At 39.9% G+C, this 26325-nt stretch overlaps 2 protein-coding genes and 2 long non-coding RNA genes across 9 annotated transcripts in view; 2 read left to right on the forward strand and 2 right to left on the reverse strand.

The window, feature by feature from the left end:
- The window catches only part of CARD19 (caspase recruitment domain family member 19), a 139385-nt gene extending 118733 nt beyond the window's left edge, over positions 1 to 20652 (reverse strand). For 5 of the 6 annotated variants that reach the window (XM_088134173.1, XM_088134175.1, XM_025170500.2 and 2 more), the window contains exons 1-3: positions 20502 to 20652; positions 7400 to 7542; positions 1118 to 1271 (exon numbers count right to left, since the gene is read on the reverse strand). In XM_088134173.1, the coding sequence (XP_087990299.1) occupies positions 1118 to 1271; positions 7400 to 7542; positions 20502 to 20517 (313 nt within the window). In that variant the 5' untranslated portion in view covers positions 20518 to 20652. Of the gene's footprint in view, positions 1 to 1117; positions 1272 to 7399; positions 7543 to 16209; positions 16961 to 20501 lie in introns of those variants that run through there. The other variant, XM_088134174.1, reaches the window with a different exon arrangement.
- On the forward strand, positions 15531 to 17504 carry LOC148216716 (uncharacterized). The gene is made up of 2 exons (XR_015794891.1): positions 15531 to 15913; positions 16902 to 17504. It is a non-coding gene; the product is annotated as an uncharacterized LOC148216716 (long non-coding RNA).
- Positions 20641 to 24299, forward strand: LOC148216717 (uncharacterized). The gene is made up of 2 exons (XR_015794892.1): positions 20641 to 20747; positions 24133 to 24299. It is a non-coding gene; the product is annotated as an uncharacterized LOC148216717 (long non-coding RNA).
- Positions 24300 to 24301: 2 nt separating this feature from the next.
- The window catches only part of SUSD3 (sushi domain containing 3), a 50516-nt gene continuing 48492 nt past the window's right edge, over positions 24302 to 26325 (reverse strand). The window contains exon 5 of the mRNA XM_088134171.1: positions 24302 to 25203. Within this exon, the coding sequence (XP_087990297.1) occupies positions 24987 to 25203 (217 nt within the window). The 3' untranslated portion in view covers positions 24302 to 24986. The remainder of the gene's footprint in view (positions 25204 to 26325) is intronic.

Here is a 26325-nt window from a genome sequence, read left to right on the forward strand (position 1 = left end):
ATCACAGAACAACACATACTTTTGTTTTTGAGTGGTATCCTATATCATTACATACAATAGTAATAAAGTATAATGGCAAGGAAAAAGAATCATATGCAGAGGCAGAACACATCCATGTTCTTGGCAACCTTTTTGGAAGTGGTTTGCCATCTTCTTCTTCCTAGGGCTGAGAGAAACTGACTGGTCCTAAGTCACCCAGCTGATTTGGTGCCCAAGGCAGGACTAAAACTCTTGGTCTTTCAGTTTCTAACTTGGTACCTTTAACCACTACCCCAAACTGGTTCTCATCGAAGAACTACAAGCACAAAAATGGCAGAGTTTGGATGTGTAGTCATGCAGAATATGGACAGACAGAAATATAAATTAATTCATAATCAATCTTGGGGTGAATTGCAAAAAGAATGTAAATAATTGAAACAAAGTTTAGGCTTGATCTTGAGTGTTTTCTAGACCCTCTGCACATATTCTAGAAAGAGCTATAGAGCCAAATGAACATTTGGCATCACCACTTCTCCTGATTAAATTAAATCTGGATCCAGTCTCCTTGATATGTTAGCCTATGTTACTGCTATACAGCAGAAGCAATTATTTCAACTTGGGTAGCTCTTATGAAAAAAAAAAAAAGAGCAATAGTTTTAAAATTTGACCTAATAGAATGCATGCAAGTCACTCCAAAAATGACCTTAACCTTCTAGGCCAGGAGACAGCTTTGCAAACATAGATGATTACTCTCTAATCAAGGCATAATTGAGTCATGTATGTCTGTAGCCTTTAACCTCTTTGTCCAGAAGCCAGTAGCACTTTCCTTTGTTTTTAACAAGCAGCTTGAGAACTCAGATTATATAAATTATGTTTGTAGGTGTCACTGATATTGCCAATGATATCTACAAAGAAAAAAATGATTGTATATAGATATCAAATTGTAATCACAAAAATCTTCAAATAGGAATTGAGAATAGACATTTAATTGTGAGAGCGCCTAGGCAACTCTGAGCATTTATAAGAAACAGAATGGCAGAAGTTTCACTTAAGTTTCTGAAAAGAGACAAATCAGAACATAAGAAGGTGATAGAATTAAAACAGAAGGACTGAAGAAAGCTGGTAGCATCCAACTTACTTAGACGTCTCCTGCTTGGCAAGTTGTTATAGAGATGCTCAGCATTGATCTGTAAAGCTCGGTAAAATTCTTGACATGGTTTGTCCCCTTTCTTTTGCAAGTGAGCTATGAGGTTTGAAAGCCGACTATGAAGAGGAGCTTTGGGATTTCGAAACTGTAGAGAAAAAGGACTGTTTAGACTGCAAGAAACAGATTTCAGCACCATTGCTACAATTTTAAAACAGTCCCCATCTCATTCCTACAGCACATGAAAGAGTACAAACTAGATTTCTGGCTTGTTCAAGTTTGTTTTACTGCAGAATTTGTGATTCTACATAACCTGTTGATATTGCTTCGTTGACAGGATAAGAATAAAACATTTTCTATGAGAAATACCAGCAGAAATACTCATCCTTTAAATGATTAAATAAATAAGGAACTAATATACTATATATTCAAGGTTAAGTTAGCACTGTTAGGAATGTACAATGGTATACTGTAGGTAGCCCTTCATATGGTTACATGATCTGTAGTTTTGTGAATCTGCAAGCGATAATTAGAGATCTTGGCTCACATTTTCACAAAGCTACAGTTTTGGCCTTGTTTTCTGTTACTTTACACATGTGCAAAATGGCAGATGGGCTCTTCTGCATATGTAAAGTATAGGTTTACTTATGAGTTAGGTTGTCTGTGCAAGGTAGCTGTATTTGGTCTGCCTTCTCTTCACTCAGCACTGGCAAATCTTGCTGTTTCAACCTGGTTGCAAGGTTTCATGGGATTCTGTTGCAAATCCTGGTCTTCCCCTGCTTTGGAATGACCCACTTCCAGGTGATGGAGGGAGTCCCATTGCTTTGACCATGATGCTCACCCCAGCTTCTCTGCTCCATACAGCTCTTTTGTGTTCCACTAGATGGGCCTCCCAACTGTACTTGTGGATGTTAGGACCATCCCCACACCACTCCAAACCATGAACAGATTCTGGGCAGCATCAACATCCAGTAGCCCAATAAAGAGGCCTTACCACTGAGATGGAGAAAGAGCCTGCAGAGCAAAGAAGCTAGTAAAAGTCATGTGGAGCAGGTAAGGTGACTCCCTCCATCACCACTTGAGTCAGTAGCTCTGAAGGCCACCTGCCACTGGTAAGCTACATGGACCTTTGTGACTGGGCTTATCCAGTGAGATCCATCATGACTAAGCAAGCAGGAGGAGGTACAAATGGCCACTATGGCAGGGAAAGTTTGTGGGAGAAGAGGCCAATCATTGATTCCAGACCCTAATGCCAATTCTCAGACTCAAAGGCTCATTCTTCAGTTTTGTTATCCACAACATCACAGAACCCTTCTGAATAATATGGGCCACCTACATAGTGTTATTATAGGTGGGAAATGCATGTGGTATAAATATACATTACTGTGCAAAAGTTTTAGGCAGGTGTGAAAAAATGCTGTAAAGTAAGAATGCTTTCAAAAATATATATTGTAATTGTTTGTTTATCAATTTACAAAATTCAAAGTCAGTGAACAGAAGAGAAATCCAAATCAATATTTGGTGTGACCACCCTTTGCCTTCAAAACAGCATCAATTCTTCGAGGTAGACTTGCACACAGTTTTTGAAGGAACTTGGCAGGTAGGTTGTTCCAAACATCTTGGAGAACTAACCACAGATCTTCTGTGAATGTAGACTGCCTCCAATCCTTCTGTCTCTTCATGTAATCACAGACAGACTCCATGATGTTGAGATCAAGGCTCTGTGGGGGCAAAACCATCACTTCCAGGACGCCTTGTTCTTCTTTATACTGAGGATAGTTCTTAATGACATTGGCTGTATGTTTGGGGTCATTGTCCTGCTGCAAAATAAATTTGGGGCCAATCACACACTTCCCTGATGGTATGGCATGATGGATAATTAACTGCCTGTATTTCTCAGCACTGAGGACACCATTGATCCTGACCAAATCTCCAACTCCATTTGCAGAAATGCAGCCCCAAACTTGCAAGGAATCTCCACCGTGCTTCATTGTTGCTTGAAGACACTCATTCTTGTACCGCTCTCCAGCCCCTCGGCAAACAAACTGCCTCCTGCTACAGCCAAATATTTCCAATTTTGACTCATCAGTCCAGAGCACCTGCTGCCATTTTTCTGCACCCCAGTTCCTATGTTTTCATGCAGAGTTGAGTCACTTAGCCTTGTTTCCATGTGGGAGGTATGGCTTTTTGGCCACAATTCTTCCATGAAGACCACTTCTGGCCAGACTCCTCTGGACAATAGATGGGTGTACCTGGGTCCCGCTGGTTTCTACTGATAGCACTGCTGGACATCTTCCGATGTCAAAGGGAATTAAGCATGATGCATCTTTCATCTGCTGCATTAAGTTTCCGTAGCTGACCACTGCGTCTACAGTCCTCAACGTTGCCCGCTTCTTTGTGCTTCTTCAAAAGAGTTTGAACACCGCATCTTGAAACCCCAGTCTGCTTTGAAATTTTTGCCTGGGAGAGACCTTGCTGATGCAGTATTACTCCCTTGTGTCTTGCTGCTGTGCTCAGTCTTGCCATGGTGTATGACCTGTGACATGAAACTATCTTCCACAACCTCACCTTAGTAGCAGAGTTTGGCTGTTCCTCACCCAGTTTTAAGCCTCCTACATGGCTGTTTCTGTTTCAGTTAATAACTGCATTTCAACCTACATATGAAATTGATGATCATTAGCACCTGCCTGATATAATTGGTTAATCATACACCTAACTCTAATCCTACAAGATCCCTGACTTTGTGCAAGTGTACAAAGTGTGCAAGTGTAAGAATTGATGCTGGTTTGAAGCCAAAGGATAGTCACACCAAATATTGATTTGATTTAGATTTCTCTTCTGTTCGCTCACTTTGCATTTTGTAAATTGATAAACATAAACAATTACAATATATATTTTTGAAAGCATTCTTACTTTACAGCATTTTTTCACACCTGCCCAAAACTTTTGCACAGTACTGTAATTTTCTAAAAAACATTTCAGTGCTTCACTGCCTGCTTTGATAATGAAAAACAGTCTCAGAAAGAGGGATTTAAGACATTTCTTTTTGTTAAAAAGACAGATGAGGTAGTTAATGTTCTTTTGTCAACTCCTTTTTATCCCTCCAAATGTTTCTACCTACTCTACCAACTGCCCAGTCACAGAATTATACAGGTTTCCAAAAGAGCATTTGCATTTTTCAGTTACAAGCAGTGTCTCTGACAGTCTCATCTCACATGTTTTAGTAAAACTGAAGACATTTGTGCTGGCATACATAAAATTGTTTACAAGGAAGTCCTCAGAATTAAAACAGGTATGACCAAGTTTCTTGTGAGATTCTGCTAATTCCACAAAAGCCATCAGGACACTTTAATGATTGAACTGACATCTGTATCAAGCATGCGGACTGTACATGTCCTGATCGGTGATGTACAAAATATCACAGGAACATGTTTTAAACTTGTCTGTTGAACTGGTGGAGGAAGAGAGATTGGTATAGATGTAATTAAGGTAATTAAGGACTGAGGCAGTTCCAGATAACAGTTGGATTATATATTTTCAAAACTGCTGAATTACCTGTTTATTTATTTATGAGATACAGCTCAAGGGGCAAATTCAAATCATCACACAGCTTCTGGTATGGCCCAATTTGATTATCTACAGCCTATATCCACATTTTGATACTTTTGTGGATTGAACTGAAAAATCATAGCCTATGCCCCAGTTAGAAGCATTCAGACTTGGAAATGCATCTACATGTAAATCAGCTCATTCCTATTTGATACAGTAATGCAGTTGTGATTTCCTTTGTTGGAGAAGATGTGTGTGTGCAGGTGTAAACAAGATACCGTCACACTGAGTATACTACGCAAGATTTTGTTTCAGACTGGATGTTCTGATTGCCAACAGAGAGCAATGCCACTCAGGATTCTACAGGAATATTAACAAACACATGGGTATGTTTCCTGTAGCTACAGAATGAAAATCCAAATACTTGGGCGTATGTCCATACCATTTTGAGGCTTGATGCCATTTAGATAAGCACTATCTAATTAAAATAGATTTACTTGAAGGGGCTATGCAACAATCTATGTATTAAAAATATTTTCGTACCTTCCACATATGTTTTCCTGATATGTCACTGAGCGCTACCACTTCTTGGCTTGGAATAACAATTATAGCAATTCCCACATGTTTCTCTAAAAGAAGTGTGCAATATAATACAGAGACCTCTAGCCTCTCTTTTAGATTTTAATCCAAACCAGAGAAGGACTAATTTTGTTCAAGCAGCATGACAGGTGCTGAGGGAATAGTATTTCCTAGATTCCTGGATAAACAACGCTTCCCTGCACCACTCTTGGCTAAGCAGGGCTAGTTAGCAGAGGAAGGAATGAGTGATCTTTCCTCCATCAGCACGTTCCCCAATCTGTATATATGCAACAAACTGTTTATCCTTTGTAACAGAGATCAGACGTACTGACTTTCTGTTCACATCTAGTGTAACTTATGTTTTTTCTGGTGACACTGCTCTGGAACCTTGGTTCAAGAATCCATTTTGTTCCTTTCGGCAATTCCTACAATGGAGGAGTGGTTGGTGAAGATGATGCAACTTGCTGAGATGGCCAGACTGACTTCTTTGATCAGAGAAAAGACAATATCTATGTTTATTGCTGAAGGAAACCTCTTATGGACTGTTTGCATAAAACATACAAATGAACTTATGATTTATGGTTTTGATATTAGACAGGATAGATTATAGAAAGAAGAGAGTCATGATGTAATTTTAGAGAAATAAATAAATTTATAATTGTATTTATAATTGCTGTAAAGATTATCGGAAGCCACTTCTTTATACCTTTTTTCTTTCTTTTCTATTTTTCTTTCTTTCTTGCACTTTTAGCTTTCCCCTTGATTTCATTCTTTTTCTGCTAGTCAGAAATACCTTTGCCATCAACGTGGCCCGGCATTGGGCAAGAATTATATAAATTTATATTTTTATTAAAGTTTTTAAAATTTTTAAAATTTAGATTAATAATGATCTCCCTTCCAGTTCCTGCATTTCTGACACGAGACGAGATGAGATTCTTTTTCTTTTTTCTTCCCTACTTTACATTAGTTTGTATTAGTTTTCACCTTTGTCTTTAAAACTTCTAATATAATGATTAAAAGAAAAAAAGAAAAGAATCCATTTTGTTCCAGAACAGGCTGCAGAGTCAAGAACTTGGGAGCCTGCCAGGAAAAACAAAAATGCATACAGAGAATCAGAGTCTCATGTACTGAAATGTCTCATTCACTAAGAGAAGGAGCATTAGGTTAACTGGTCCCCATTTTTCTCTATAGTAGGAATGAAATAATATTCTACCCCATATGCCAAGACATGGTCTGAGCTATTCTTATTCATAACACAGGTGCACAGTAAAAAAAAAATAAATCCTGCAGCTGTGGACTTGAACAGTTGAGCTATTTCCCTCCACCAGTAGAAATACTACACTTCTAATAAAATATGCTGTGTGTACTGCACCTCTGACTAAGAACACTTATACATGAGTCCATCTATACACCCTCAATGTATGAACAGAGAATAGCCATCAACAGTGTATAGATGAGGAGTATTCATACAGTATCTGTTTTTAGAATTACCTTCATGCTTATTATCACACTTATCCTTGGTGTAAAGAGATGCTAATATTGCGATCCTGTGCACATCTACTTAACAGACCTGAATGGAATTGAGCTACCTAAATGATAAAGAAATGAACTTGGGTATTGAGGATTCTATGCTGTGGCTTCACTGGTTACACATGGAGCAAGTCTCAGCTTTCAAAATCTCCACCTATAAAATCAATGTTTTCTGCAATATATTTTATATGTATTGTTCAATTCTTTAATCATATACTGCAAATGTGGTATGAGAACTGCAATCTGCAACTTATCTACTCTGTATGCTTGTATTAACTCTTGCTAGCACCAATGTTTTAATCTGGATTGCAATAAACAGAAGTATCAGGGAATACTGTAAATGTGTACACAGAATGGATAGAATGTCAAAAGGGATAACTGACATACTAAGATAAGAATAATTGGGTATCTTACCTTACCTACACAGGAAAGTTTTCATTCTGGTCTCTATTCTCAGACCACGAGAAATTACTGCTTTCTGGATCTTGACCATTCTGAGCCACATCCAGATACTAGAGCTTCAGAATTCAAAAAAGAATTCAAGAATGCAACCCTAATTGCATAAAATGAGCACAGAAAAATTAACCTGCATCTGGAAACACATTTTCTCTTTATTACCTTTTCAGCTTCTTTAATGGTGAGAATTTGGGGATAAACTCGGTTTAGCTGAAGAATAATTTTATCAACCAGCTGTTCACTCAGTCTGCCATTGCTGGTTAGAAAAGCCTTGTCCTGTCGCAAACGATCACAGTAAGTCTGATCTACAAAACAGAAACAACACATTTTTAAAAGAAAAGGAAAAAAAACTCAGATGATTTCTCTTAAGCATGGCTGAAAGGGAAGCGATAAACATTTCACTCTGACCATGTCCTCACATGCTATTAAATTTCAGGCATACTCTGAAAGCTGTCATGAAGCCGTGGCCTTTCTTAGATGTGTGCAACATTTAAAGGGGTGGGGCTTGGACTGAAGTGCCTTGGATGCCATATTGCCTGTTTTGACCCCTCTTGGAGGTTCCACTTAAGCTACTTATGCCATCAAACGTGAGAGTGACCCTTTGCGTGAGTAGCTTGTGTCTATGAGCCACTCTAGTGATATTACTGCTACTCAGTTAGACACAGAACAAGCAATGCTGTGTCACCTCAGTTGTGTTTGTATTACAAATATTAGGAACATTATAACTGGGGAAGGAGTAGGAAGTGAGAAATTCTGCACTGCCATGTAAGGTCCATTTTTTTTTAAGTCCATTTTTTTTGTGAACATATACAGGTTCAGGCTGTTGTGGCTTTGTTTCTGCATATTTGACATAATTAAAAAGGAGAATTTCTTGCCTATCATCAATAAGAAATAGAGTTAATTCTCATAGAGAATTAAGGACAAGTAGACAGGCTGAAGTATGCACCATTTGTTCTGAGACTGTTAGAGGTAGGCTTTAAGATTCATATATTTCAAACCTTGGATCTACAGTTAAAGCAAGATAATGGCTAAACCTCTTGAGTCTCGCAAAGTTCTTCCTGAACATTCCCTGCAAAGAAACAGATCTCAGGAGGAAACAAATCTTTCTATGAAAGTCTTCTTATTGAGAAACTGTTTATAAACAGAACATAGTCTGAAGAAAAAAGTACCTTAATTTTTCCAACCAGTCACAGTATATTGCTCATAGCTTTTACCAGAAATTATTCTGAAGGTGTCAGCTACTGCTAATGAATCAAATTCTATTACAATACATATCACAATTAGCCAGGTAATTGGCAAATAATTTAACAACTTCATCTGGAAGATTTCTGATCAGTATTCACAATCTTAAATAGAGACCAATGTACTAAATTATCTGAATGGGATAACTACAGTATGTATTAGCTCTATGCCAACCGCTAGCTAGAAAATACTTCGTTCTTATGTACCCCTGCAGATTAATTATTTATTTTCTGAGTTTTGCTTTGACAGATTTTATGACATTTTCAATATTAAAAAGTGTTGTGTTTTGTTTTTCTAAATCCAACACAAAATCTAGCTCCAGGTCTATTTTCTCAGCAAGCAGTAAGTACGCATATTACAAACTCTGAAATTACTAGAAGTTCAAATGAATTAAATCTTATCTTGGATTCTATTACAGAAACAAATATGCAAGGGGAACCACAGATATTTCCATGAAACAGAAGGCCAAGTGTTTCTAAAAGCAGTGATTCTTTATCAAACATTTTATCTTAAACTAAACACAAAAAAAACCAGGACACTAATTCTGAGGAATTCTGAATGTTTTAATACTATAGAACTGAAAGATGCATGAAACTTACTAGGTTCCATGTACGCAAATGTAACATTTCTAATAGCCCCGGTTTTTATGTCTGCAGTTACAATGTATTAAATGTGTCATTTGCCAGAGTATTCTGCTCTTTATTTATTTGCCATATGCTTCCCATTAGTTCAATGAGAATCTAAAGAAAGGCAAGAAAATATCAGTACTGCACTGGGGCTCGGCAGTTGGGAAGTATGGGTTAAAACTACTGTAGTATAGACTGTGCTACTGAACTGAATATCCACCAAGAGTTGTGCTTGTTTGGGATCACAAGGTTGCCTCTAGTTGTGCCAGAATACACACAAACCACACACACACACACACACACACACACAATATTACATACCATATTTGATTGATATTAACAGGCAATAAAATACATAGCTATAATTGATAAACATGGTTTTAAAAGCCATACACAAAAGATTCAACCAACTTTTAATCAAAAGCCTAAATCCAAATAATCAACCATATTGTCACAAAGGAAAGACAAACCTTACACAAACCACATTTTTCTTCAAAGAAAGAAAAACCTTATTTACCTCTTTTACTGTATTCTCATCAAAGCTAAGATAACCATCCCATGTTAACAGAAAATAAATTGCAGAAAAGAACTAATCATCTTTTCAAGTAAATACTGTGTATCGTTAAATACCATGTCACCAAGCAATCCAGAGAAAAGAATAATGCAGGTATATTTTTGTTTGTGGAACAAGAGGAAAGCTAACAAAGCAAAATGTTCTTTTGGCTTTGGCACAGATTTATAAACAAGTCTTTGCACAAAGCAGGCAATTATGGAAGTCACAATGACTGCCGAATGACCAGGTCATTATGAGAACTGCAGGTGTTTAAGGCCCTAATCCATCTCCTTCCTTCAGTTCTTTGAAAGAATCAGACAAATCCATACAAATGGAGAATCTGACTGCTGCTGGCAGCAAAAGCCCAAGCAGGTATTATTATGTAGGCATCATTATTTGAAAGAAAGTAGTTACAAAACTATTAAAACTTAGGCCATTTTTCAGACCTAGATTGGAGGCAGGAAAGGCTCCTTATTTCTGCAGTCTCTGATCATGACAGGGGAAGCAAGCAACAAGGACAAGCTATTTTCTTGCTTTTTGCAAGGCCATCAGTTTGGTCAAAGTTGGAATTGGGCTACTAGACTAAATTGGCATATGCTCTTATCCAGTATGAGCAACTCTTATTTCACAGAAACTAGAAATTTATTTGTAAAGCAAAAGCAAAAGAAAATGGGGACACCAAAGTCCACTGGAGTCGGGCAGCCAATAAATTTAAATAATAATAAATAATAAATTTAAATTATACATAAATAATAAATAAAACTTCCTTAGGCTAGGAGGCAATGTGAAGCCTGTAACACCCTAGCAATTAGAATGTAACTATTTGATCATAACATGGTTTGGGTTAGCCATAAAAAGTGTATGAACAAAGGATGGCAAATCTGGGGTAAAAAAAGAATTTATCTGGAAACAACCCTGGCTTTTGCCAGCTCTGTGCTGTACAAAGAAGAAGAAAAAACCCTATTGCTGATTGCAGTTAATAGAATTAAATAGCAATTAAAGCAAGCAGTTTGAGGACTGGTGTCACTTCCTGCAGGTATGCCAACAGATCCAATAAACAAACACTTTTCAGTAGGATCAACTCCACTTTTTTGACTTTATCATACAATGAACCAGACAAAGGTCTAAGATTAAGCAGCTGAGGGAATATATAACAATACAAAACTGCTTCCCAACTCTCACTGCCTCTTTCCTCAGGCTTTTTAAAAAATAACAGGTATGCGTTCTCAGAAATACAATACACAGCCCCCAAATCAATTCTCATTAAGAAACAGCTTCAGATTATTATGAATGCTAGACTCCAATAAACTAATCTAAAAGTAGCTCTGAAGGGCAGCATTGAGAAGTAAAACCTTAAAATTCCATATGGGCAATTTGTAGATGTGTTAAAAAGTAGCCATTCCCTTCAGAATAAAATCAAACCTTCATAGAAGCGTTAAAAACAGATGTTTCTGTCTGAAATGTCCCTGCATGTGTGACTGAATTGTTATACCTATTTTTGGAATACTATTAAACCATCTGATAGGAAAGTTATTTGGTGCTGCTTATTATAGATACGACAGGTCAGGACATATTTAATTTTGACTTTTAAAGGCACACAGCAAAAGGTAATAATTGCACCCCATGATTTCCTTCAGTGTCTCCTCACCTTAGAACAGTGTTGTCCAAACTTGGCCACTTTAAGATGAGTGGACTTCAACTCCCAGAATTCCCCAGCCAATATGGCTGGCTGGGGAATTCTGGGAGTTGAAGTCCACTCATCTTATAGTGGCCAAGTTTGGACAACCTGCCTTAGAACATCTAAAAGGATTGTTTGCCATTGCATCCCAGGAACTTACTGTACTACAGACAGGGCCTCAACAGCAGGTTCGGCTTCAATTCTGCTTTTAAAGTCCCACAAAAACATGAATCTGGCAAGAGCAGCTTTTCTCGCCAAGTTCATCCTGCCCTTCCTATATCTCAAGCAGCACCTGCATTTCCTATCTCCTTTTTTCCCCCTAGAAACAGCCACTCTGAAAGTAATGGGTCCAAAGTTATTCAATGGATTTGGTTGCAGGCAGATCTGCGCCTCAGCCACCCCCATCCTAAAGTTCATAAAGACCCATACAGCTATGAGTTCACAACTGCCTGTACGTGCTACTATTAAAAATGTACAAACTCTATCCTATTTTGACACTAGTTATTAGAAGAATTGTGCAACTTTTCAATTTGATTCCTCAGTGGTGTTTCAGAATGCATTGGAGCAGGTTTTTCTAAACCCGCTCAGTGACAATTTGATGAGGTCTCAAAAGAGCAAAAAAGAAAAGAAAACCCACATTTTATTTATTTTTTATTTATATGTCAAATTTGTCATGGCCCATCTCGCTGACTCTGGGCAGTTCATAAAACAGTTAAAATCGATTAAAATTACAATATATAATACACTTAATAAATAGAAAATAAATGGATCCAAGAATAGATATAAAATTGGCAGTCACTTAGGGAGCATCAACAAGGCGTCAGCCACACCCAGGATTGGGTAAGAATGCTATTATCCCACACAAGCTGGCAGAGCCAGGTCTTTAATCCTTTCCAGAAGGCCAGGAGAGTAGGGGCCTGCTGTACCTCTGGGGGGAGAATATTCCAGATGGCGGGGGCAATGGCAGAGAAGGCTCTCCTCCTGGGCCCTGCCAGTCAACATTCTCTCACTGACAGGACCCGCAACATGCCCTCTCTGCCTGACTGGGTGGGACGGGCTAACGTGATGGGGGTGAGACAGTCCTTCAGGTAACCTGGACCCCTGCTATGCAGAGTTTTAAAGGTAATAACCAACCCCTTGAATTGGACCCAGAAGCAGGCTGGGACCCAATGCAGCTCGTGCAGTAAAGGTGGGCACCCAAGACTGTCCGCGCGGCTGCATTTTGAACCAGCTGTAGCTTCCGGATACTCTTCAAAGGTAGCCCCATGTAGAGCACATTGCAACAGTCTAACCGAGAGATGACCAGGGCGTGAGTGACTGACCGGAGAGCCTCCTGATCCAAGAAAGGGCATAACTGGTGCACCACCCGAAGGTGAACAAAGGCCCTCCTGGCCACGACTGCCACCTGCTCTTTGAGCAGTAGTCACAAGTCCAGGAGGACCCCCAGATTACACACTAGGTCTGTCCGGGGCAGTGCAACCCCATCCAAAACCAAAGATGGTAAATCCTTGGATACCAAGGAGCCTCCAATCCATAGCCACTCCGTCTTACCAGGGTTCAGCTGAAGCCTGTTGCACCCCATCTAGACCAAAGGGTGGTCACAGCATCACTCACCTCACCTGGGATGGAGATGTAAAACTGGATATCATCTGCATATTGATGATACCTCATCCCATGGTGGCGCATGAACTCACCCAGTGGTTTCATGTAGGTGTTAAAAAGGAGCAGAGAGAGTATTGAACTCTGGGGCACCCCACAATGGAGGGACCATGAGCTGGACCTCTTGCCCCCAGTCAACACCAATTGGGATCGACCTTGGAGGAAGGAAGAGAACAGCACAAAACTGTGCCGCCCACTCCCAACTCCCCAAGTCAACCTAAAAGGATACCATGGTCGATGGTATCGAAAGCTGCTGAGAAGTCAAGAAGAGCAAGGATGGATGCACTATCCCCATCCTGCTCCTGCCAGAGATCATCCATGAGTGCAAGTAATGCTGTTTCCATCCCATTTCCGGGCTTGAAACTTGAGTGGAAAGGGTCCAGATAACCCATTTCCTCCAGGAACCTCTGGAGCTGCAACGCCACCACCTTCCCCACCACCTTCCCTAGAAAGGGGAGGTGGGAGACCGGATGAAAATTGCCCGGTATTGTGGGATCCAGTGATGGCTTCTTGAGGAGGGGGCATACCAGCATCTCTTTAAAGGCAACTGAAAACACCCCCTCCCTTGAGGATGAATTCACCATCGCCTGGACCCACCCACATGTCACCTCCTGAGTAGCTTTGACTAGCCAGGAAGGACATGGATCTAGTTGACAGGTGGAGGCACTGACCGTCCAGAGGACCCTGTCCACTTCCTCAGGTTCAATAGGGTCAAACTGTTCCCAGATAAAAGGGTAAGAATGTATCCTGGGCATCCTCTATAGACCATGCCTCATGCTTGGCATCCAACTGGAACTGTATCCAAGCAATTACTCAAACGCAGCCAGTTTTCTATCACTAGAGATTTGCCTCTTGATCAGGGGTTCCAGAAGGGGGTTTGTTTTTAAACTAACAGGTTCTGTAGCCTGAAAAAGTTTGAAAACCCTTGCACTGGAGCACTTGTCTTCAACTCATTAAAGCAGCCATTTCTCTTTCCAGGATCACATAGTTGTTTTACTGAGTCATAGGCCCATACTGAGTGCCACAGGACAACCAAGCAGTACAGATAAGCCCTCAGCTTCTCTTACCATATCATCATTGCCCTAATTTCTAGAAAAGAAGATCCTCGCAGAGTCAGGAGAAAGAACTCCTATTTTCTCCCATAAAAGGAGTCACATTGCAATGGTTTCCACACTACAAAACATAATAACCCCTTTTAGTCTTCTGGAAGGCCATGAAGACTTGGTTCTTCTCCCCAGCATTGGGCTAAGATGGGGGTTGAGCCAGGAGGTTGACAGCTGGTTGCTCTGGCATCTGGGGGAAAGGGTTGCTCTGTTTTATTCTCTTTTTATTGGTGGCTGTGAGCTGCCTAGGATCCCTATATAAGATAGGCAGCCATATAAGTTTCTTAAATGAATATATAAATTGAACAAATAAAATAAACAAACAAACAAAAAGAAAAAGCCTCCCCCCACCAGCTTGTCTATATGTCCTATCATATTTAGATTTCTCAAACTCTCCTTGGAAGTTGCTGAAACTGGCACCATCTTCCCCAGTCCACTGCTTTAGTTAACCATGTTAGCAGCCAATCTGCTGATTAAGAAATAAAACCCCACCAAAAAAATAAAAATGGCATTAACCATCACCATTCTACCTGCAAAAACTCACTGGACCAGGAGGAGAATTTTATAGGGTAAGTGAAACTTGTCTGGTGATAATAACAGAGATGGTGCTCTACTTTAGGAGCCCCCCAGACAGGCTATGTGATATATACAGTTCAGTCCTAAAGAGAACTTGGTCTGGGAGGTTCAGAAAAAGCTGTTGGGAGGTCCCTCCACCATCTCCAATTCCCTGCTCTCTGAGCTGTATTGAGATACCTCCCATGGTGGAATCCTTGCCTGTAGTAACCATCAAGGGAACAGAAGGAGAGCAATTAAAAGAGTGAAGGAGAAAAGAAGAATAGAGGCAAAAGTTCAGGGGATCAGAAAAAGGGAGAATGACAGAGAGAAGGAAGCCAGTCCTCTGAGGCAGCGTTTCTCATCCTTAGCAACTTTAAGATGTATGAATTTCAATTCCCAGCATGCTGGCTGGGGAATTCTGGGAGTTGAAGTCCACACATCTTAAAGTTGCTAAGGATGAGAAATGCTGCTATGGAGTAAAGATAGGAAAGGTGGGGAGAACAAGAAGATTCAGCATGTGTGTTTGTGCAGAATGAAGAGAATATATGGTATGATGGGAGAAAAGGAAAGGAAGGAGGGATCCAAAGAAAACTAAAGGAACCCAGAGCAGCCTTTCCAAATGTGATGCCCTCCAGGATTATGGAAATAATGTTATATTAGAATTGTAGCAACCCTGTCTCCCCTCTTTGTAAGGCAGCAACGTCAAGAATCACCTTTGAATCAACTCAGAGCCTTCAAAAACTTTTGCTGAAACTCACATGCAGTGGGACATGTAGGTCTACATACTAACACTAAAAGGCCAATGGCTGAGGTTAGATTTGAATCTTCTGCATGTTAAGAGGTGTTTAGTACAAAAGAGCTAACTATAATTCCTCCAGTAAAAGTTTCTGTGAGGGACTCTGCCAAAAGTATGAGACTGCATGGAAATAGTGATTCTGCTACCATGCCAGTGACTCATACAAACAAAATGACTCACTTGACATAATGCCATTTTAAAAATACGAACCGGTCTATTTCATTACTATTCATGTAATATGCATTGTTACAGTAAAGTATGCTCGTACAATAACAACACTGTTGTTAAACTGATCGAAAGTATAAACTGTGAACATGCAGAGACTGCAAATCGTATAAAATACAGCCCTGAAAACCACGAGGCTGGATCGGCACTTCAATACAACCTGACGCCTACGTAGCACCCACTTAAAACGTGCACGGAGGACGCCCCTGCGTATGTGCAACGCTCCAAAGTGCCTCGGAGTAAGTTCTGCGGAATTCCGCGAGCGCTTTCCTGGCCGGCACCGGTGCGAACTCGGCATCCCGCGCAGCCATGAAATGCAGGCGGGCTTACTTTCGAGGAGCCCGGGACATTATCGCGCTGCACGAAACCCACAAGAAGCAGACCGAGCCCTGGAAACTGGAAGGGGACGGCGGTCCCGCAAGTGGGTTTCGCCGGCTCAAGCGGGTCCTGCCCTTCTGCGCCCCCTGCAGTCGAGACTCGGCGCGGTCCGCCGTCCCTTCCCTCCGCTCGACCCGCTGGGAAAGGAGCTACTGACCTGCCATGATGGCGGCAAGGCCAGCCGGCCCGGCGCGGCTGGAAGCGTCTTTGTCCTGCGGCAGGCGAGCCCTTCCTCGCGCGCTGCGGTGACGGGCGCGTCTCGCTCCTTCCGAGAGGCAGGAGGCCCTCCAGCTGCGCGGCTCTGATTACAGCCCGGCCCCGGCTCCGGCCCTGCGGCTTTCCTGCAGGCCTGCCCAGAAGCACCGGAGGAGGAAGTGGGTGGGAGCCGCCGCCCAGCCAGCAAGAGCGGGGGCAAGAAGTTTCTCTCCTCCCCGCCTGTCCCCGAAGACTCGGCCAAGAGATTGGAAAAGCGGCGTCGAAACCCTTGCATTTCGCCCCGCGGCCGCTGCTGCCGCGATCTTCAGAGAGAAGGACTTCTTCTCTCTGGGATCCTCGGCCCGGGCTTCTTGCCACAGCATCGCAAGGGCTCTGAAGGAGGCATAGTGTGCGGCAGGACCCATGGAAATGGCAGGAGGTCCAGATGTGTTTAGTGGGGCAGCTGCGGCTGGATTTGGGATCCACCTTTCAGGAAGCCACCCACCCACCCTATAAAAAGCCCAGAGAAAGGCAGAGGTGGACACCTCTCACAGGGCCATCCTTCTGACTCTGAAGCCTAGTAGATAATCAGGGAGGGGATGGGTGAACATGGGCACCAACTAAAATTGTCCATTCTATCTTTTTCACTCTTAGAAATCCTATTCTTTCCAATGACAAAAATGGACCATATTTCCAAGAGATAGCCAAGCAGTCAACAGGGGAGTCCATCTGGCCATTAACCTCAGGATGCAAAAGGATGCAGTAGCATTTTTCCCTCTATTCAATCAACAATCAAGGAATATGGAATGTGTGCATGGATTAAAGCAGGCACGGCTTTACATTTCATATCAAGTTCTGTTTTCAGACATGGCATTTAATTACCTGTTGTAATTAAAATCTATCAGAATGGTATATACAAATCACGTTGCCTGAAGCTCTCAGAGAAATGCACGTTATTTAGGTCATGCTCCCATATATGAGATTTTATATACTTCTACCCCCACCCCATCCCTTGGAGGAGGGGGAAATGTCTCTATTTGTACACAGTGTTAAGCCTGTATAGTGTTTTCATGGTCAATTCAACTTTTGTAATTAAGATTCTACAGAAGCTTTATTCTTTTTTCTTGAGATAATAACAATAAATGATTGGGGGAAAAAGATACAGCAAAGAGAAGGGAAAGTGGAAGTGATACTGTATATGCAAATTCTCCCCAAACTCTGTGCCCATAATGGAAAAATAAAAAAGTAATTGCATCAGTTTAGATCTCACAAAATATCTGATTTTCTTCTCAAGAGCACTAGGAACAAGCTGCTGCAAATGCAGAAGAAACTAAGTCAAGCCCCTCCTTACAGAAACATCATATACATATATGGGTAAACTTCATATGGCCTCTGGGTAAACTGGGTCTGAACACAAAACCACTTGTGCACACTTAAGCCTTTTTCAAATGTTACAATGAATTTGCAGGAGAAGGGCAGAAGTGTACCCAGAATGACCCTCAATATGTGCATGGAACATAAAAAGCTGCCTTACACCAGTCAGACCATTCCTCCTTTTGCTGACTGGGAAGCATTTATCCAAGTCCAGGGATATGCCAAGGGCTGAATTGGGGACCCCTTGAACTGGGGGTCTGGTTGAATGTAATGGGGTGTCCATGTGCATAGGATTGGACTGAGCTATGTCCAGTGGTTGGGATGATACTGATGTTGCTCTGCAAGTGGAAGTTGGGAGCTATTGAGTCTGATCGAACGGAGAATCTCTAACTGCAATTGGATGAATTCTTACCTGGGACTAATTCTGCTTAAATTCAACAGGGCTAATGGTGAATTAACAATATTCTGTCAGTGTTAATGCTTTAACTTTGACCAACATGTAATAAAACAAAAACAACGGTAAAGGAATCGAATGAGAGGAGCCCTCTTACTAAAGGTCTCCTAAATGAGGAGGAGGAGGAGGAGGAGGAGGAGGATGCTTGAAATGGAAGATTACAACATTATTTAATCAAATGTTTCTAAAACATTACAAAGAGGGAGGCAAAGGAACTATACATTGCAGTTAATAGCACAGAAAACACAGAGTCAATATACTGCTATTGAGCAGGCATCTAAAATTAAGCTGAATCAAAATGATAAATGCTTGGGAAAAAATGAAAGTCTTTGACTATGGGTAAAAATATATTAACATGAGTATCAGGCATGCTTCAATGTGTGTGTGGGGCGCATTCTATAAACAAAGACCCCTTATGTTGCAATCACCCTCCTCATTTCCCTTGTGAGAGATACTGGAAATGGGCCTCTGAAGACAACATTGGCCTCAAGCTATTCAAGTAAATAGGAAAATATAGAGATGTAAATTCGGACAAGTTCTTCTCCATAGCATATTAACTTTCTCCCAGCCTTATTCCTTTTCTTTTCCCTCCAAACTCCAATTTACCAACAGTCATAAAAACCTTTGCCCAAAGATACAACAAAGATTAAAGTGGATCAGGCTTGTGTTTGCAAACCTGGCCCATTCATCCAAATTGAGCGTGCATAGATTATTTCCTGACATGAAATAACATTTCTTTCCTAGCAAAGGAATCTCATAGAATTAAGTGGAAGTCTTAAAACAAAACCAACCCCTTTGCACAGTTTGGGCTTTGGTTCAATTTCTTGATCACACCAGAGGACAATTGAATTTTGGAAATTAAGAGCATATAATAACCAGAACATTCATTGAATAAGCCCCTTCCAATGACATCACAGCATTAACTAATAGGTGGTTTGTTGTTGTTGTTGTTTTGTCCCTTCAGAAGGTTAGGAGGCTGAGTTACAGCTCCCAACTTCTCAAATGTAAGTATTTCAATTTCCTTGCTGTTCTTTGGACTGGCATCTTCCATTCTAGAGAAACTCCCTCCCTTTCAGTCTTGGATATATTTGTGAACATGCAGAACATGCTTCTACAACCTGGGGTCCTCTAGAAGAAATTTCCAAGTTCCAGAATTTCCAACCAAAGTGTAACTGAGTAACAGTTCAGGAATTTGTTCTTCACTTCTCTCATTAGATTAGTTGATCACATAAACAGTGCCAAATTTAGAACTGTGGACAGAGCCAACTGGAATTTACAGTTCAAGTGTCAGTTGGAAAGCAAGGCAAGGTATGGTCCAGCCAAAGCGCTAAGAAATGGCTCTCTGGTTCAGTAACCCACTACCCAGCAGGATAGGACCTTGTGAAGTATGCACGTTCAGTCCTTAATGTTACTGATGTGTTAGCAAAAACAAGGAGAAGTGTGATTCATCTGTTGATGGCTCTGTGCAGTGCTTTGCTTGGGGGAGTGGTTAATACACCTGATGCTATGGGCAACTCTCCCAGTCACTAGGAAGTATTGAAAATTATTGTAAGCGCTAGCATGGAGTTGGCAAACTAATCATGTGATTCCAAGTTCTGGAAAACAAACCTACGATTAACAGCCTTATCGTAGGTTTGTTTACCAGAACCTGGAATCACATGATTAGTTTGGAATCACAGGTATGACTTAGCAATATATGAAGTAGCTTTAATAGCCAAGGTTATAGAACAAGGCTTCTAATTGCTGTCCAGATATGGTATGCTGTTTTTGAAAAGCCCTCACACTTAACCTTCATAAATATTAGTACTAGTGTTAGTGGAAAGATACCTTTCTCCTCTTGAATTCTTATCTTCAGTTTTAAACCAGGCAGGAAGAAGCACCATTCAAAAGAATTCTTCGAGTTCCTTCTCCCCATACCCCTACCCCTTACAGGTCACAGTCACACTTCTGAAGGTATATCTATTTTTGATTGGCAGATCTAAAACTTACCAGTCAAGCATATTGTTTCAGTACATGTAATTGTTTATATAATAAGCTGCTACATTGACCCACCCAGAAATAATACCAGAAATATTTTCCACTGAAGAATAAATTCAGTCCAAAATTATGTTCAGTTGCTAGTGCTGAAAAATTAAACAACTATTCCCCCTAATACTCTTGCAGTACAATGGATTTTTTGGTCAAAGGTTATAAATAGGAAGACAAATATCCCAGTGGAAAATATGCAGAATAGACCCACAAAAAAAAAAAAAAAAAAGGAAGTTGAGATTAACCAGTTTTACAGACACTCCCTTTTTCCCTAAAGCAGTCCACATCTTCTCTTGTCCCTTGAGCAAAGCTTTCGTTACCCTTAAAAAACAAGAACGCAATTCTCTCAGCTGCCCAGTTGGCAAAGGCATCCTTAGGGGGAAAAAACTATCACTTACATTTTCTGAAGATCATTGTCCATGGGTTTGACAGTTTTTCCTGCTATGACTGAAAGAAACCCATTAAATCTGGCAAGCTGAAAAATTATCCTCTTCAATCGCTGCCAGCAACAGAAGTTTAATGACGAGTTTATGGAAAAGTGAAAGTAAAACCCGAGTGCCACCTTATTAAAGCTTTGGCCACCAGAGGTCTCTTCATTTCGCCCTTGGAAGAATATGTTGCTCTGCTCACTTGGGAAGGAAAAGGTCAGTGTGACCCAATGATATTTCTTTGTCCTTTGGTTTCATGCAGTAAGACTTGTGCAGGTTTAAAAAACCTACGTGTAGTGTAGTTATTTCTACTGAATTTCTATTGAAGGTTGTCCAGCCTGATTGAAGACCATATTTGTTCCATCATCATAGAATAAATGCTTAAAATGAGATTAATTGAAGGTTTACTGGCATACTATTAACAAAACAGTGCTATATCTACAGCAAACCTTTTCTTTCCTGGAATAATGTTTTAAAAGATGCTGATATGTATTAATTTTTGAAAGTCATCTTTCTATGGTACAATCCTTTCCATTAAAGGGAGATCTGCAATGTTTGATTAGTCAGTTATATTACCCAGTTAAAATCACTTAATCAACTAAAAAGAGAATTGCAATTAATAATTGAGCTGCAATACTTATTTTGAAATCAAAATCACAGATTAAGATACTGAAATAACAATAGGAGAAACATGCCTGCTACAGTATGATACGCTTGAGCTTCATTTCAAAATAAACAGAGTATCCTCTTGTGTTTTCAATTGCATAGAAATGTAATTACTATAATAACCAACTAAAAATTGTATGATTGATAGGCCGAACAGTCTACAAACCCACTAAAAGCCAGTAGACAAATAGTTAGATGTAGGGGATATACCACTCCATAAGCAGAATGGTTCTTAAATCCTGGAGGCACTTTGGAAAATTGGGCAGCTATAAACAACCCATGAACAGATTCAAACATAGGACTGGGTTAATGGCTCCCTGAGATTCCTGGAAGTTAAAGGTAATTCCTCCAAAGTACCTTTGGACCAGTCCTTCAAATTATATCGGGGAGGTGTGGAGATGAACCAGGAAATGAGAATAACTTTCATTTATCTGGGAAGAGGACCCATTAAATCCACCTGATTTCCAGGCCTAGAGACAGGAGGCACCACTGAGGACATGCGAGTTCAGTTCAGGGCGGAGGCAGGAACAGGGCCCACATAATTAATTATTCAATGAGATGAGTTGCTAAGACTAACCTAGAGGGAAAGAATTAATTGAGTTAGTGCCATCCCAAAGTTTGGGAACTCAGCTTGCTATCTTCAGAGTGTGGGATTAGTTGACAATCCTAAGACTTGTACTTCCGTGCAGGTTTTTGAACTATGTGTTCAATGAATTCTTATCAGTGGCACAGGAGGTATGGTGCAGGTTGACCATCCAAAGCTTGGATTTGCAATAACCATCACCTTCAGAGCTTTACTATGTAATCCATTGTTTAGCTTTGGTCCTAAAATTGCCCAGGTAAGCCTGATATAAATAGGAAGCTCCTAATAATACTATTACTTGTGATAATTTCCTGTCTTTCTCATGATATTGTTAGATTATGCAAATAAAATACACCCATTGGAAAAGGTTCAGTAGAAGCTGGGGCAGTGGAACTATTGAAAAGGCACACAACTTTGTTGTTGACTATTGTTACTGCTATCTAGTTAGTGTTCAGATGTAGAAGGTTTTTTTGGAAAAACCACATGGCTAGAACTGCATGCCGTTGTGCACCTAAGAGATCTACAGGATAGCCTGTTCCAATTCAGTAACTGATAAAAATGGGAAGAGGGCAATTTTCTAAATGTGTTCATATGTTTGCTGGGTTCACTCAATTCCTTTCATCTTTCTCATGCATTTTTTAAATGATACATAATTTCTTACATGAGCAATAATCAAATCTCCAGGGATATTATTATCATAAACAAAGGATATTTACAGGAGAAACAGAACACAATCATCACCAAATTCTCTGAGTGCAATTTCTTTATAAAGCTATAACCTTGTAGTTTGCAGGACCAAATTGCTTAAATAAATCATAGTGTTTTAATAATATTCCTTCTGTAAATCTACTGCTTTCCCAAGGCTGTGGATATTTGTGTTGTTTTTGATTATTGTTATTATTTCAAAAAAAAATTAAGATGAATATGCTCTATTACTTATTTTTGTACATGTCTGTCTGTGGTAGAGACAGAGACACTCCTGTGCTGGAAAATTTCTGTCCATTGCTCTTTTTGGAACCACCTGCTGAACAACAAAACCCATTATGAAACACCAACAGCCAGTTCCTTAAGACTTGTCTGTCTTCGCTTTATTGCCATTTTATGCATGCTGGCCTCTTCCTCTTTTCTCTGCTATTTATAAAAGATGCATGTAGTAGTAGCTAGGCAACAAGAGGTTTCAAGGTTCCAATCTCGCAGACAAGGAAATCCTATTGTATTGTAGTCTTTCTTCATCTTTACCATCCCCTATCTGCAGTATGAGAGCCAATTTGGTGTAGTGGTTAAGGTACCAGGCTAGAAACTGGGAGACCATGAGTTCCCGCCTTAGATACAAAGCCAGCTAGGTAACTCTGGGCCACTCTCTCTCAGCCCTAAGAATAAGGCAAGGGCAAACCACTTCTGAAATCTTGCCAAGAAAACTGAGGGGACTTGTCCAGGTAGTTGCCAGGAGTCAAGGCACAACATCTGCAAGATGGTTATAATTTGGATCCACCTTACAGACATCCTGCTAATATGATTGAGGTAAGGTTTGTGGAGTGCTTTAAATTGTGTAAACAATATGCATTCTCTGTTTCAGTGGTTTTAATGGAACCTATTAATACATTTAGGAGGAAAAAAAATTCCCAGAAGTCCTGATCAAGAGGCAAAATTCTAGTGCTAGAAAACTGATGGTGTTCAAGTCAATGTCTTCATTTTTGACTCTCATGGAGCCCATCAAGTTCTTGCAGAATTTTAGGGTTACATGGAACAGAGTTTTAAAATCCTGTTCCATATGACATTGAGACTTTTGACAACACTTCTACTAGAACCTTTGGCCCAGGACTTCTGTGAAGATTAGTGAAGTACTCCTAGGATTGCGTGGATTTTTTTTCTTTCCTATCCTTTTTTTTTTTTAGTCATCTTTGCCATATTTTATTCTTCATTTTTGTCTATTACTGCATCTTTTTCTTGTTTTTATTGGTGAACCACCCAGAGTTATTAGGATTCATTCTCACTGAATTCTTTCAAGAATCAGAAGCTGATTTCTCAGGATGGTTATTCTGTAGCAATGCTTATTCTTATACCTGTAGGAACAAACCAGCCCCTCTATTAAGATAATCACTAGAAGCTCTGCTTCAAAGGATAATTGCCTGGCTATTAAAAATAAGTCATTCTCTCTTATTCACATAGCCTCGTTTATATCCCTTTTAGGCACCCTGTGATTTTTTTATTTATTAAAGCCATCAGTACGTAATTTCAGTTTCAACTGATGTGGGTATGGCAGCATTTTCGTTTATTTACTTAGAAATTAATATTAGGTTGTTGCAGTTGGATTTTTGTTTTGAAGACAGTTTTATTTTATTTTTGCATTAGGTGCTGTGACATTCGCTAAATGGAAAGGTGGGATCTAAGTTCTCCTAACAAATGGTCAACCATAAAGACATATAGTAAAGAACCTGAAATGGACGATTGTAAGGCGATCTGGACACAAAAGCAACATGTTTGTTTGACAAATTTCTCATTAAAAATATATATATTTATTTATTTAATTTCCCTCTTATTGTGCAAAAATACATTTTATTTCATTCTGATAGGTCTATAAAAAGAGAAGGTAAACTAAATTTGCAGTTCTGTGTTTATCCTCACTATTGTCAGGATTTCCACATGCAGAAAAGATGCAAACTGTTAAGAGACAATATTGAAACACATATTAAAACAACATACAATTCCTTTCTTGATGTGATCCCTTTATTTTGTTTAAGCAAAGTATAGAAATGGTAGCTTGATGTTAAATCGTAGATGTGCACACACATCAAAAAATAATTCCGAAGTGCTTTGGAACACAGCACAGCACCTCTGTCCCATTCATTAAAGCAGCAGCACCTTTTACTGAAGCTCACAAAGTTCTGAACAAAGTTGTGCTTCTTTAATGAACAGGAGGTGCCTGTGCTTGTGCAAATCCAAGGCATTTCTTCCCAATCATTTTTGAAGCGTGCACTGCCCTAGTAAACATCAAGTGTGTGTGTGTGTGTTTAGTGAAACTGGATTTAGTTCTCCAAATTTTTGGAGATTTGCTAAATTATAGCTATAGTCAGACATTTACTGCAACAGATACATAAGGGACAGTCCAGACATTTATTGTTTTGTATTGTTTTTAAGGCACATTCAGTAAATATGTGTATTCACAATTTGCTTTGGTCCAGGACAACTTTAACAGTTGAGGTCATTTATCCAGGTAAGTGAGTATGCAGTTTTCCAAGGATATCCTTGTCATGCCCATAGACTTCTACAGCATGTACTGTACGGATGTTGTCTATGCCAACATTATGTCCAGGAACCAACTCTTTACCAAGTGCCTTACTGGTTTTAGTTGACTTATTTTGAAAGTTATGTTCTCCAGAACAGCCTGTTTCTGCCATGTCTCTAGTCCAGTCTTCTTTGAAGCTGGAAAACAAAGAAAAGGCATTCTTTTTATTTATTTAGAAAAAATATAGCTTTGATTTAATTTAGCTACTGCAATTTTGCCAGACACCTGATATTAAATAGCACAACAGGTAAGAATGTAAAATGCATAATTAATACTTTTGTAACTTGACTATTCCATTAATTAATTAATTAATTAATTAATTAATAGGTGACTTTGGCCAGTCACTCTCTCTCAACTCAACTCACCCCACAAGGTTGTAGTTGTGAGGAAAACAGGAGGAGGAAGGAGTATTAGGTATGTTCACCACCTTGAGTTATTTATAAAAATAAGAAAGGTGGGATAAAAAAACCTAAAACAAAATTTAGAACCAGCCTAAACCACAGATGTGTACTGTTTGACAAAAAGAATAAAAGAATTTGAAAAAATACAAAGAGTTATAGGTGTATGCATGTAAAAGTACTTAAAATCATCAACTTTATTCCCTGAAAATGGCATAAAGCCAAGACATGCTTGACGTATTTTAAAGTATTAGCCAGTTTAATAATGAAGCATGCTTTTATTTGTGCCAATGAAGATTTTTTAGGGAAAGCAATTATTTACACACACACACACACACATATATATACACACACACATACATGCATATGCTTGTTAATTGTATTCCTGGATGAAACCAGAACACGTAATTATTCATTTTTTCATTGAGATAATTTGGGTCCTTGGAATGGTGAGGAAAAAATTCACTACTGAATAAACAAGGGAACCAAATGCTCTGCTATATGTGTCTAAGGACAGAGGAAATTCTAGGAAGCTTGGAAAGTGTTAGCATGGATCACCAAAACTGAATGGTTCATGTGAATCAACACTCATGTCCCTGGGGAGAACTACAGGTAGTCCTCAACTTATGTCATTTGTTCAACGACTGTTCAAAGTTATGGCAGTGCTAAAAAAATGGACATACAACCAGTCCCCAAAGTTCCGGCCATTGCATGTGGTCATGTGATCACCATTTGCAACCTTCCCTGCTGGCTTCCCGAAAGCAAAGTCAATAGGGAAGCCGGCAGGGAAGGTCAGAAGTTGCTCCGGTAAGTCACTTCCACCCGCAACACCCACCCCCACTTGCACACAGCCTCCACTGG

This window comes from Python bivittatus, unplaced genomic scaffold, assembly GCF_059951505.1.
Source record: "Python bivittatus isolate LINGU-HERP-01145 unplaced genomic scaffold, Pbiv_v1 ctg000080_np1212, whole genome shotgun sequence".
NCBI classification, from domain to species: domain Eukaryota; kingdom Metazoa; phylum Chordata; class Lepidosauria; order Squamata; family Pythonidae; genus Python; species Python bivittatus.